Source organism: Gavia stellata, chromosome 4 (assembly GCF_030936135.1).
Source record: "Gavia stellata isolate bGavSte3 chromosome 4, bGavSte3.hap2, whole genome shotgun sequence".
In the NCBI taxonomy this organism is placed as follows: domain Eukaryota; kingdom Metazoa; phylum Chordata; class Aves; order Gaviiformes; family Gaviidae; genus Gavia; species Gavia stellata.
This window is the reverse complement of record NC_082597.1, coordinates 64304018-64318484: the sequence shown is the minus strand read 5'-3', so window position 1 is coordinate 64318484 and position 14467 is coordinate 64304018. Positions and strand designations below refer to the sequence as shown.

At 36.0% G+C, this 14467-nt stretch overlaps 1 protein-coding gene across 1 annotated transcript in view; it reads left to right on the top strand.

Annotated features, from left to right (window-relative positions):
* KDM7A (lysine demethylase 7A) overlaps nt 1-14467 on the top strand; it is a 67008-nt gene that overhangs the window by 17330 nt on the left and 35211 nt on the right. The window contains exon 2 of the mRNA XM_059816803.1: nt 10169-10254. Coding sequence (XP_059672786.1) covers nt 10169-10254 — 86 coding nt within the window. The remainder of the gene's footprint in view (nt 1-10168; nt 10255-14467) is intronic.

Below are 14467 nucleotides of genomic sequence, written 5' to 3'. Positions count from 1 at the left end.
AAAAGGGGCAGTCCTACTTTTCATATCCCTCTCTCCAGGTTACATGGTCCCACTCCATCTCGTGGATTGGCTCTGATAGTTGTCCCGACTGTCCTGTAAGGTAACTTGATAAACAGGCAGAAAACTGCTTATGTTAGTTTCTGTCAGATAAGCAAGTGAAAACAGGTTGCCTTGTAACCAGGCAAGTACCAGGGCTGTTGCGCGGAAGGGGAATTTGAGTGCTTGCTTGGAAGGGAATGAGTAACCTGCCTCTTCCAGTGGCTGCAAGCTGTTAGATCAATGCAAGCTATATCATGTTATTGCTTCCCAAGATTTGTTTGTTATTTTGGATTGAATGTCAGTTTCTCTTCATAGGCTGTTTGTGATTCAGATAATTTCTGTCTTCTTTTCTCTCCTTCCAATGCCCTCTCTCTTAGAAACAAGTAACTAGTATGTCTATTCTGTGTACAAAAGGCCCTTGCTGCCTAATAGAAAACTCTGCACTGGAACTGGAACTGAAATTTGTGTTGATTGTGGCCAAAGGACTTGGGATGCCAGTAATTCTTAAAACCACATCATACGCCATGTTTCATTAAGATGGCTAGAGACAGAGTGATAACTAACAGGAGTTTGTATGCAAGTTGGTGCTGAGGAAGATTAAGACAAAAACCTAAGAATGTAAAAGCTGAGGCAATCAAACATGCGTAGACAATATGTAACAAAAATTAAAAACCTTATTTAAATGTCATATTTTATGTCTTCACTCAGGAAGAGCCTTCACTTGCTGTATTGTAGTTGTTGTAGTTGCTTTATTCCTGTATGAGTGAAGGTTTAGTTAACTTGTCTACTGACTTCCCTTTTCCACCCTCTTGTTATCTCTATAGTAGTAGAGCTTAGCCTACTTCTTCCTCTTTCAGTTAGGGAAATAATGGTGGCAATTTTGGGTAGTAGTTTGTTCTCAAGTAGAGTACAACCACATACAGGCACTCAGTTGAGATGTCCGTTTCAAGAGAGCTATGGCAGCTGTTTTAAATGGGTTGAAGATTTTGTGGTTTGGTGTATTTACTTTTTCTTTTTTTCTTTGCATAGAACCAAGACAGTGTTGGTTCTGCCTTTAAAACCTTTGTGGTTTGAAGGTATTATTTTAAAGTGCCTTTTTTTTTTTTTCCTTGGTTGTAAGGTTGGGGGTTTTTTTGGTGATTTTTTTTTTTTTTTTTTTTTTTTAAATTCTAATTTGTAAGCACAGAATAAACCTGTCTGGGAGTTGAAATAAGGCAAATTATGTAAATAAGATGCAGTTACCTGTCAGGGGCTTTTACTAGGTTCTGGAATATCTTGGGGGGGGAGAGGTGAACTTTTGTTGGCTTGGAGTCTTGATGAGAAGATAAAAATAGAACATGGAAAAACTTTAATAACCCAGAAAACCTTTGTCGTCAGTGTATAGATAGACACTTAATTTTTGTCTTCTTTCTTCCCTTTCCAATGCCCTCTCTCTTTGAACCAAATAATTAATATGTGTATTCTTCTGTGTATGTAAGGCCCGTGCTACCTAATAAGAAAACAAAGCTGTTATAGACTTTGCCAGAACTAAAATTCGTGTTGGCTGTGGTCAGATAAATAGGGACTCCAGTATTCCTAGAATTATTTGAAATCCAATGTTAATCCTGTTTCCTGCATCAGTTGTGGGAAGGACAGGATAGTTCTCGTTTACTTCAACATGCTTCTAGCAGTTGCAGCTCGGCTAAGACACAGTGCTTAAAGTAAGATTGGGCTTGTTTTTCTCCTTTTCTTTGGTGTGTCAGTCTGGCCACACTGGGAAAATGAATGGAGAAAGATGGGAGTCTGAACTGCTACAGAGAATCTTTCTGAATCCCTGAGCCGAGTGCTTTGCTTCATATGTAAAGGGTTGCACTGATTACTGGCTTCAAAGTGCTAAAAATTTTTCTTCTGGTCAGATTGATGTACATTTTTTTTTTTTAAATTTCTTTCCCATAAATCTTATATCTTGATTCACTTGCTGGTGTCATCCTGGTTTATCTCATCTAATTGGTTTCACACTGGAATAAGGCCTTCAACTACCATTGATTGCTGCTTTTAAAATGCCTTTTGTCTCTGCTCTCACTGACATGCTGTTTAGTTTTGAGGTCTGCTATAGTTTTCTTGAATGTTATTTTTCTGATCATCTTGAGGCAGCTTATTTTGCTAAAATCCACACTGAAAGATGTAGGCTCCTTCAGACCTTCATTTCTGTAAAACAATGATTTTAAAAGGACAGGGACAAAAATTAATTGTAAATACTCTTTTAAAGCAACTTGATGCAATCAGTCTGGTTGGGAAGAATAAGTAGAAATCTCAGTTGGCAGAGGAAGGTGGGAGAAATTGCGTATGTCCTTAATAGATGGTGCTAAACAGAAGGAATATGTCAGAAGTACTTTGGTGATGTTAACTTGGCCTTGTCAGGAAATCATCATTAGGAAAAGTACTTCTCTCATAGAACTGCTACACATAATCCATGGTGGCTGATGCTATTATGAATTAAGCTGGACTGTGTGTCTCTTCCTAACAGTCTTACATTGTAGTGAAAAGGTTGTTTGCCTTCAGTGTATATTTTTGCGTGTAAAGCTCTTTGGATTTCCTGAGCATGCGGTCTTTTGACTGCAATTTGAACAGTCATTTTACTTTTTTGCTTGAATTCCTAGTAGTTACATGAAATCACTGTATAGAAAATCAGCTCTCCACGCAATCTTTTCATAAATGTGGATGATTAGAACTAAGATTATGCTGATTATACCAAATATTCAGTTGTCAAAGTATTTTGTAAAAGTGATGTCCCTTTCTCCCTTAACTTGATTCTAGCAATTTGAATAAGTTGAACTAACTGTACTCAAAATCCAGATCTTGGAAAAACGTGTTCAATTTCAAAATGTATCAACTCATTTTCAGACTGGACTGAAATTATGGAATGGAACAATCACTGTACAAATAATTCAGGTCAATGTTGTTTCCCTGAGATTTTAGGTGACATGGTGATTATGTTGAATACACGGCTACATCCCTAAATGTAGGTAGAAGGTTTTGTTGTATCTGTAACTGAACCTGTATCATTATGTAACTTGATAGCTTTGTTCCATTGGTCATCATTTTCCTATTAGGTTTCTGCTTTTCAGAATCCATTCTGTGGAGTTGAGCTTTCTTTAACAAGGTGTCACGTACTGATTTTGTTTATTTTAGCCTCTGTGCTTTGAGGGAGTGAAAAGCGCTGTTACTTGAGAGAGAAATTATGTATACTGATTTTCTTTCTCAATGGCAGAATGTGCATGAATATTGCCATTAAAAGTGTCTTCTGCAAGGACAGCATCAAACTTTAAGTTTTATTTCTGGAGGTCCAGGAAGTCTGAGCCTTTGGAAATCAAAATAGATCATATACCTGTCTGCATGTTTCTGTTACTGCAATACCTCATTTCAGAGAAATATTACATAATTCAGAAGCAATAGTGTTCAATTACATTAGGCAATTGTGCAATGCGATGGTTGATCTAAAGTAGACTGAGATCTCTTAGGACTTTGGAAGTGTCAGAAGAGATGCTTCTGAGCGATCAAAGGTCAGAGTTTTGTGTGTGTTATGGTTGCATCATTGTTATTCTTGGGATTCTTATGTGTGTCATAGGATCATGCAATATCGAGTAGGTTAATGTATTTTCAGGTCTTTTGAGAGTTGGCCTTACATGTCATTTTTCTGTTCTTAAGAACTTGGTTGGTGGAATGTGTATGAGTGAATATGTACTAAAACTATATATGCTGTTGGACCAACATGCATATATTCTATAAAAATCTAAAAAATGTTGGGTTTTTTTTTTCTGGAGAAAATTGGTAGCTCAGAGAGGGGAATAGTTGCTACAGACAACCATTCTGTTTTTGTATTTTATTTTTTTTTATTTTTAAAAAGTATTTATGCATGCTATTTGAGTTTATACCAGTCATTCCTTTTTAAAAGATATTTTCTTTTAGAAAATGCATATGGCAAAAACAAAAGCTCAAATATTTTTATGTTGGGTGTTTTTTTTCTGTAATTTATTTTAAGGCAGTATGGTTCTATATCCAGCATATAGAAGTTTGTCACTTCTTTGAAATTATTTAATTGCCAAAGTAAATCCTTTTAAGCCTAAAATTACTAATATTGTGATTTCAGAATTGTTACCAGGCTTATTGTGGTAAGACTTAGAGATAGCTGGTGGTTCCTTGCACTTTCCCATGTTGCTTTGTGTTTGTTGGTCAGTTTTACTACTTCAGTGTAACTGCATGCATTTTGAAGAGAGGGGAAAAAATCTAGCTGCCAGTTGAGTTCAGGTTTTTAAAGCTTACTACATTTATTTTAAATTTTAGACTCTCCTTCAAATAAACTTCATTTTTTAGCTGCTTTTGTGCTACAGGTTGGTATGTAGTCTGTCAACAGTATTCACAGAATCACTAAGGTTGGAAAAGACGGGTAAGATCAAGTCCAACCATCAGCTAACACCACCATGCCCATTAAACCATGTCCCACAATGCCTCGTCCACACGTTCCTTGAACACCTCCAGTGATGGTGACTCCACCACCTCCCTGGGCAGCCTGTTCCAGTGTCTCACCACTCTCTCAGTAAAGAAATTTTTCCTAATATCCAGCCTGAACCTCCCCTGGCACAACTTGAGGCCATTTCCTCTTGTCCTGTCACTCGTCGCAAACTAATTATTGTCACACTATGACTTTGTTTTTCTATTCCTAATTGAGTATTTTAATATTGACCCTGAATGAGTGACAGATATGACTATTTGGTTGTGACAGTGACATCTTTAGTACTTTAGTACTACTGTTGTTTTAACCTGTAGATATTGCCTACTTGGCATCCTTTTCCCTCTTTGAAAGAATAGGCTTGAATTAAATGACTAACCAGAATTCCTTAAGATTTGCCAAATTGACTTCCTACCCCATGCTTTTCTTTGCATTCTTGGGATGGAGTAGAAGAAACTGTTCTTTGTATAGCTTGCAAGCTTGCTAATTAATTTTGACAATAAATGCAGTAGTATTTTGGGTTCTGTGGGTAAATGGAAATTGAAAAAGGATTTTGGGGATCTGCTCCATCAGATAATGGGTGGGAGTTAATAGGAAACATGCCTATACCCCTAGTAATCATCTATAGCCCTGTATTCCTAGTAACAGGGAACATGCTCTAATACCCTTAGTATTTTGTCGTTGTTCCAAGATTTTTATTAATCTCTTCCTACTGGGTGTCAAGATGTGTGCTTTTTTTTTTCTCCTTTTACTGGATAAAACCTGCAGTGCTTTCTGAGGCGTAGCAAGGAAACGCTGTGGGTGTTGATGCAAGGGTGGACTTGAAGAAGAGGATGTGCCGAGTTTTTGTTCAGAAATAGGATAGTAGAGAAAGAAAAAAAAACATTACCCATAGTGTTTATTCAGGGAGAATATTGGGGGATCTTGGAAAATGTAATTGTCAGTAATTTTATAGCTTGGAAAAGATGCAAGGTATTGTGCCTAATTAAACATGCTAGCAAGAATCCTGAACCTGCATTTTTGCTGCACAATGACAGTAAAAAAGTCAGACTGTTCAGGTCAGGCTGTGAAAAACCAAGAGGTCTTTGGGCCTGAACTTTGTGTGTCCCAAGAAGAAAGTAAGAGAAACTTTGGTTCGATTTTGAGCTCTAAATCGATATCTAATCGTAAAATAATACCTATCTAACAATATCTGTTCAGGAAGTAGTAGACGTTCCTGTGGTGGCCTGCCACACTTCCTCCTCTGCTGGGTGAAGCTTACAGGTACAAAGTGTCACACTGGTGTTGAGCGAAGTAGAAGCTACTGTGGGAAACTTCATAAGAAGTACAATTGTATCTGGAAAGAAGAATCTGTTAGATTGTTTTCCACATGCTACTGAAAGAGGTGAAAAAGGAGCTTACGGAATTGAAGTGATGGGGGAAAGGAACAGAAGACGAAATCCAAGAGGATGGTGTCCTGTGTACAACCCAGCTTCTCAACAAATTAACTCCTTTTTTTCCATGTTGAGGATAATCCATCTGTTTTCTGCAGTCCTTTAATTAGATCATCAAGAATTGCTCACATCTCTCAATTTTCAAGGTTTGTATTTTCAGTATGCCTTGTATACAGGAAATGTCAGAAATTTCCTAGTAGGAATATCTTGCCAACAGTTGATAATTTGGCCTGCTAGTCTCTTCAGCTGTGGCAATTAAATTGGGAAAATGGGCACCCAAACTTTGCTCATATCTTGGCTTTTGTTGTGCTATGTGTGTAATCATTCCCTTTTATAATTAGAATTTCATATAATGGTAGAATATATACACTACTTGTTTTAGCAGGATAAAATTGCTTTTTCAAGTAGTCGTGTCCCTTTAAGGACACTGAAAATAAAGCCTTGAATGTAGAGTGTTTTGGATTTTTTTCTTAAACCAGGATTCTTTCAGTCATACCAACAGAGGCAGTTAAGCAATCTCTAAAATGTGGTTGTGCTTGAAAACATCAGAAGTATGGAAGAGAAAAGCCAGACTGGATTGAGAGCAAGCAGGTATTAGATTTGGAAGGTGCAGCAGCCTCTGTGGTGACTGACATGGGTCCAATACTTGTTCACAGTGTCGTGCTGCTGTAGAAGAGAAGAGGTGCCAGGTGCCTTGGGTGGCTTACTCTGTACAACCATGCAGTCTTCAGGGATAATGCTTCCTGTAAATATTTTTTACTTTTGTAAAGTCCTTGTACAAGGTATTCCAGCATAATTGTGAAATAGTTGTTGAATCTGTCATACCGTATTATCTGTACTCATCTCTTAAATTCTAAATGAATAACGATACAGCAGTAGAGAACAGCTTTTGCAGATTTTTTTTTTCCCTGTGAAAGAAGCCTTATTTTCCCTTCACAGAAAAACAGAGGTCCATTGGTATCTATCAGATATGTTAGATACTCCTCTTCTGATTGTTATTTATTTACACTTGCTCCTTTTACATAGCTACAAATAAAATAATCAAATGGAAAATTGAGACTAAATCTAAAATGTTCACCTTCTAGTGAGACTTAAGTCTACAGAATTGCTTCCTTGAACTTCGAGTAGCAAGGTATTTCTTCAGTTGCCAGGGATGGACATGCTCTTGTATGTGAAAAAACTTAGCATTTCCCCGATTCTTCTGCTACCTCTTGCTGACCTTGCCTTCATACTAGACACACCTCAGGGAAGTTACGAAAGTCTGACCACTAGAGCCTGATATCATGGAGTCTATTTTTAACTAAATTTTTCTACCTTGCTACTGCTTCTAGAACCATTTCAAGTAAAATTGGGCCTGTTCAGGCCTTTCACCTTCATGAACAGAATTAGAAAAGTATTTTTGCATAGTGTCCTACAGTTGGGTTTTTTATTATTATTATTATTATTAGGTTTTTTTATTTTGTAATACTGTAAACTTTTCGCCATTCTTAAGGATTAGTCTGCAGCCTCCCTGCAGGAGATGAGCAATTCAGAAACTAGGTAATATATACTGAAGACATCTCAACCCAAATGGATGGCGAGGTGAAGGATAATAATGATGTTTCATTCGGAAAGACATCAGTGGATTGGGAGTGTTACTGTGTTTGAGTATGTTAATGCTTTCCAGGCTCTCTGCTACCTCTTGGTGACCTTGCTTTGAAGCTTGAGGTCTGAAGTTGCACTTACCACAGTAATTGATTGCTTGCTAGTAGCCAGAATGATTAATGTCACATTCATCTGTATACAATGGAGAAAGGGACTCAGGAAAGTGATTTGTAATGGTGCTGTATGTGATTGATACGCTCTGTGGCATCCTTGGCAATGCTTGTTCTTGCAGGTGCTGGCACCTCATTTGCCCTTTGCATCAGTCAGGTATCTTCTACTAGATTCTCTTCCAGTATCTCTTAGTGTCTTACCTTTCCAGATAGTTCTGAGTTCAGAGCATAAATAGTAGACCAAAAATGTTTCCTTTCTTTATTGAATGGCTCTTCCAGCTGTTCTAATACCATTCCAGCATTGCCTGCTGTCTCCGTACACAGAGCTCCCTGTGCCTTCATGAAAGGTTATGGAATTAATCAAGTCAGATAAAGTGTTTAGTACTTAGCCTGAAAATAAAGCAGAAATTCTGTTATCTGTAACATTCTGTAAGTTACAATAAAATTAACATTCTTAAACAGAGTCACAGAATCATTAAGGTTGATATTAAACAGAATATGACAAACAATTGTCAAAACTTGAAGGTATTTTTACTGTACTTTGATGCAAAGTTCTTACTGTTAGTCAGCAAGATAATCTGATTGCAATGATGATGAATGTATCAGATAAACAGCAAGAAAAAGAAAAGGGAGTAAGTGAAGTTTTCCCATGGAGCACTGTGTTTTGATGAATAATTGTACAAACTTGATCGGGATACAGTCCAACATAAATATCTTTAGCTGTTCAAAAATCAGAAATTTAGATAAAATAATGGGATTCCTAAGGATGTAGAAAACTAGCCTACTCATTTGGGGCTTTTAGAATGTACATTTTAAAACAGTTTTCTTATAATACATAGGATTATGAGTTACTCATCTATTCTATAAAAAGAGAGCGAACACAAGCAGAAGGAAATGGGATATGCATTTTTAAAGACTGCTTCTGCCTTCCTTTTTGTTTATATGTCAGCTGAATTTTCATGTAGTAACAATTCCCGTAGTTGTGGTCTTAAAACAGATACTAAATATTGCAAGAATTGTAATGAACTGTGGCAGCTGAGTTTTGTATTTAGATTTTAAAATAGCCTGTATATAAAAAAGCTATATAATTTCTAAAATTCATGTGGTATGTAGCGAATGGAGAAGTAGAAGAACCAGCTGAATCTGTTTACAGAGAATTCGGAACGGTGTACTTCTCATTGATACTTACATGGGAGATGCTCTTCAGTTTCAAATTTGATTTGCTCCTTGGTGTGCTTTGAATGCTAGGCTGTTTAGTATGTTGTTTTGGCAGTGTGTACTGACACTTACTGGAGCGTGCCAGCAGTTTTGGCACTAGGCTCCTAAGGAAAAGACTTCTTGTAGCTGGGTCATTTCAAAGCTTCAGGGTTTAAGTTGTCATTACACTTTTGATATGAAACGGGTTACCTGAATGGAGTAGTGTTCAAGTTCTCATGTTACTAGAATGCACTGAATATAAATACCTATTTTTGGTGTAAACGTTCAGTGTTGTAGTCGTGCTTCTGTATTATCAAGTCAGCAATTTTGTAGGTGTCAATGAACTTTTAAGAGAAAGAACTCTGCCAAGATTCAGATTCTACCAGCAAGTAGGGATTATTTTCTTTTTCCTTGAGAACTTTGTACAAAAGCACATCTTCTCGAATTAACCTCTGGTGTTTTCACTTCTAAAAAAAGGTGCTTCATTTTGGCTTTACAATTGTGTTATTTAGATATACAGCAGTGTAGGTGGTTTGTCATGACTGTTATAAAGATCTTCAATTTTAATCCCACTTCGACTGTTTTATCTGGGAAAAAATGTGCACCAGGAAAATATTACATCTCTGAAGTGCTCTTTGAAATACTTTTTACTATTTTAAAACAAAAACACTTCTACAAAGTGATTTGTGTGGTCACTTGTGTTAACTTACATAGCTAGTACTAGCAGCGTAAAGATTTGAGGAAGAGTATGAAAGTATTGTTCATTGATTTGTCTTGGGGGGTAGGAGTCAGTTATGTGCTTTTTGCAGAAAAAAAAGGAAAGAACAAGAAAACCCCCATGATTTCTTCTATAAATTGACAGCACATAGACTTCAGAAATTTTTTAAATCATAACTTTTATAAAGAAAATTGCTTGAATGATTTTGCGTAAACTCGTTTCCTGTAATAAAGATCAAAGTTTTTTTGGGGAGCTGAGGGGTAATGATCTATATTGTGGACTCATTTTTAAAGAAATTTGATTCTTGTTTCCTTCTTAAGATTTTTTTCTTTTGTTTTAAAATGGCTTCATTGTTCTGTGATAAACAAATTATTACTCAAAATTTGTGTGGCAACCCAGTAGTTGAGATAATTTGGTATCTCATTATGGTTTTGTAGACTAAGCATGTTCCGGTAAAGACTTAAAATTTAATTATTTTTTAGCTTGAAAAATAGATCTTGCATGTATTCTCATTAACATTTAAAAAATATTATTGCAGCTGCGTTGGGGTAGAGGAGCACCATGCTGTTGACATTGATCTATACCATTGTCCCAACTGTGCAATTCTCCATGGGCCTTCTCTAAGTAAGTATGGGTTATTTGAATTTTATTTTACACTTTCAATCTGTTTTCTCTCCATGTACAGTTGAAAAAGACTGTTCAGAAGAACATTCAATATGAATTTGATTATTTAGAAGGTGCTGGTTCTACATGACTAACTCTGAGCTGTTAAAACCACAAACCAAACCATCCTGAAAGGTTTCTTGATGTGGAGATGCAGATAGAATAAAATTAAACCCACTGTTACAGATTAGAGAAATCAAAGTGCACATAGCTAGAAGAAAACAATCTGGACTTGACAGAGAGTGAGAGAATGAAAATTAGGGAATCATCGTTTAAAAAAAAAAAAGGAAAATCCAAAAGAAAATCCTGTATTTTAGTCATGAAAATTCTAATACAAGGCAACTATGAGAAAATGTAGGAGTTAGCTGTCTTAACTTTCTTGATGATTGTAGGCTGTATGCCACAACAGTCCACTGAAATCTGAGAATATGAACTTCCTGTGGGTTTTGGTTTGGTGTTTTGTTTTTTTTTTTTTCTAGTTATGTCTATTAACTCAGAGTTACAGAGCTCTGAATTTCAGGTTTCTGATTTATAAACAAGTTTCCACCAAGTTCCTCATGCAATTTTATGAATTGCCAGAAGAGACTGTGAAACAGAGCAGCAAGAGAGACCTCTTCGTTGGTTCTCCTTTCAGTAGATAAATTTGCTGTAGAGTCTGCAGTGGAAAGATGGTAACACTGCAATTCTGAAAAAAACATTTTTTGTTTTTCTGTAACTACTGGAAGGATACTGCTTTATCCAACTCCCTCGATTTTTCCCTATGACTTCTCTTCTCAAAAGGAGACAACGTAAAAATGAATTCCACCTTTCCAACAGTGAATTAAGTTTGTATGTTCAGACCTGAAAAATGTTTATATGCACTGTGTGTCTTTAACCTCCAAGCACTGAGTCATAGTCATTTGCGTTTTCTAATGTGAGGGTTTTTTCGCTAGAAGACCACATAATGATTTATAGTCAGCAGTGACTTAAGATCTAGAATCTTTTCAAAGCTGAATTTACTTTACCATTTAGAAAGACGTTTAAAACTACTGCACCCTCACTGGTAGTCTTCTGGAGTATGAACAAAGAGATAAAGCATCACTTATTGATGTAATTAATGTATGTTGCATGATACGTATCTTGTATAGTATGTGAGTTCAGGGTTAGCCGCTTTTAGGTTAGGGGCTAAAAGGTAAGATAAATGCTGTTTACTTGCTTGTAGTTTTTAGTGTTCTACTTGTCATTTTCAGTTAAAAATCTGCATGTCTCTCCTGTAAATCAGAATACAAATAACAGCCATTTCTTTCCCCACCTTTCTGCCAGTTTTTTCTGTAGAATAGAGGGACTAGGAGGAGGACTAGAAGGGGGATCATACCAGACTTTCAAAATAATAATCTAGTAAATTGAAAGCTTCTTTTCTCTTCTTGATTTGACAGAACTAGTATGCTTCACCGTGATGCCTGTGAATAACCTTTCTTGTAATACAGAGGCTTCTAGTTCTAATGCGAGCTCTGTCTCACCTGCAGCAATTTGACAGTGAGATAAGAGTGATTTTTGTGTTGGAAGTCTTTTTGAAAAGACAAGAATCTATGCTAAAATTTATACTTATTACTTCATATTGCCTCAAGTAAGTAGATCATCTAGATTTAGTAGAAGCTTCAGACATGTCGCTTATCAACCCAAGCAGAGGTGATACGTTGAAATATGTCTTCACCTGGAATTTTATTAATTGTTCTCACCTAAGCTGTCAGAATCAAATTTATGATAGTTTGTAGTTTGGGCTCTACTTACTTTAGTGTTTAGAGAGACTGATAACGTCTCATGACTTCAAGTGTTGCAGCAAAGCTTCAGAGTGCTTCAATGACATGAAACTATGTATGTAAGTAAAAAAAAAAAGGCATTTTTATTTACAGCTTCATATTCTGAAATCCCTTTGTCTAAAAGAGTTTTGAAAGAGACAAAAATTCGGCTGTTTGATTTCAGAGGGCAAGTATATCTGATTTCAGCAGACAGTTGTATATATAATCCCATCTAATGAAATGAGGTAGTGCAAAAAATTTACTAAAAATATACAAGAAACATACTTCATACTACCAAATGGGTGGTTATTTTCAGTATCCTACAAAATCAATTATGTAGAAGTTCCAATACTGAAAAGAAAACTACTGCATAGTTGGATGTAAAGATCAAATTAATGCAGGAGAACCAAACAATTTCTTCTTGTATTTCAAACCAAAATAAATCCTCCTCTTGATTTGGAAGAGCACGAGAATTTTACAAGGCTTTTAGTAAGCAGCTGTGTGTGTAAAATGCTAAAGAATTAATCCTAAAATCCTAAATAATAGTAATAATAAATTATTAAAAAATAGTAATACACTATGGAGTTTTCTTAGCTTATTTGGTTTAGAGTCTTCATATTATGTTTTGTTATTTTCAAAGCTTTCTTGGTGATCCTTAAGTCTGAAAATGCTCTATTTGCACAAATGCTGGGAGTCAGATCAGTCACTAGACTCTAGAATCCAGAGATTTAAGAGAGCACAAAGTACAGTAAATGTTAACAGGACTGTGGTTGTCAAGACATTACTTTCTTAATCTGGTTTTACCTTCTCACATTCTGGGGTTTTTTTGACTGTGGTACTAATGCCAGTGTTTGATCTGAGCTGACAATACAAGATGATGTACCAGATTTTAGAAGTGGTATTCTATGATTTACTGTATGCTCCTCAAAATTTTTTCAGTCTTCCTAGGCTAACATTTCTCGTGCTTTTTTCGTCACTGGGAATCACCTAAAGGACCACTTACAAGACTTGGGGCCTCATTATACAGATATGTACCTCTTGATGGTCCCCATTTGAAGTCTAGCATGTGACCTCTGAGACAAGCAGACTAATAGTGTGAGAAGGCAAGGAATAGTGTTTGCCTCAAGTAGGTACAGTTACTGGCCCACTGTTTTGAGTGTATAAGGAATGTAATTTAAAAATAGCTTTCTGCTTGCTTTTCATAAAAACTTCCAGCACACTCCTTTCCTTTCCAGCACACTCCTTTCCTTTTCTCAACCCCTCTGCAACTGTCTAGTGTACTTTTATGTGTGTATTTTTGGTCTTGTCACAGTGGATTGTGTCTCAGTTTTCAGGAACAGCAAGGGTGTACGCTAGTTCCTTCCACTAGTTTTGAGTGATTGGGAGGGGGAGGTGTTAAATAAGCATTTCAGTTTATGTAGGGTTTTTTTGTTTGTTTTAATTTGAGCATGAGGATCCATTCAGTGAAATTATTTTTCTTGCAACTGTTATTGTAATGTCTTAAGGGGTTATAAAAGCTCTAGAATTAAGAGATACATAAGCAGAAAAAGTTTTCAATACTGTTTTGTGTTCTTCAGTGTTCTCTTACTTATGGAAGGATAATGTACATTGCCAAGTATGTAGTAAAGCAAAAGAGTGACTTTAATTTGTAATTTTGAATTGCTGCAGAGACAGATTTTTAAAAGTTAGTTTTGTGCTATAAAATCTCTTAAGCAGCTGTATCATCTTCCAATTTTAATGAGCTGTTATAATAGCAGTGAATTTATGAGAAACTACTCTGTTGCAAATTAGTATTAGCCACTAATTTCTTGTATTATTATTTATGACTGAGAAAATAGTTATGAAAACTTAATAAACCTGGCTTCATTATTTATGATGTTTTACTGTGTTTGGATAGTTGGCTCATTAAGTAGGCTCTTCAGCAGTGGTTTTCAGATTAGCAAATAGCTATAAATGTCAGTTTATTCTCTTAAATGTCTTACAAAGGGTACTTTTTGTCACTTCTGTAGGAAACAGCTTATCAATAGGAATAATTACCTGTTATGTGTAATGATTGTAAGATGTCAGTTATTCCTATATAACCTAACTGTTTTTTCTGGACAAGCAGCATTTTTTTTTTTTTTAGAAGCTATTCTTTTCTTCCTCTTAAATCCTTAGCTTCCTGTTACTGTGAGCTGTGCTTTCAGTATTGCTAGCATTTTTTTAGATTTTGGGTGCATCATGACTTTGGTAAACTTAAGAATGGGCTCTTCCGCAAAGTTCAAATTTGTATTAATGCAGCTGTTTAGCTGGATGTTGTATTTGCATTGCAGGCTGTTTTGTATACACTTGTAAAACACCATTTGTGTTGACAAGTAACAGTAGCTTTTCAGTCTTCTGTGTTTCCTCAGCAGGCG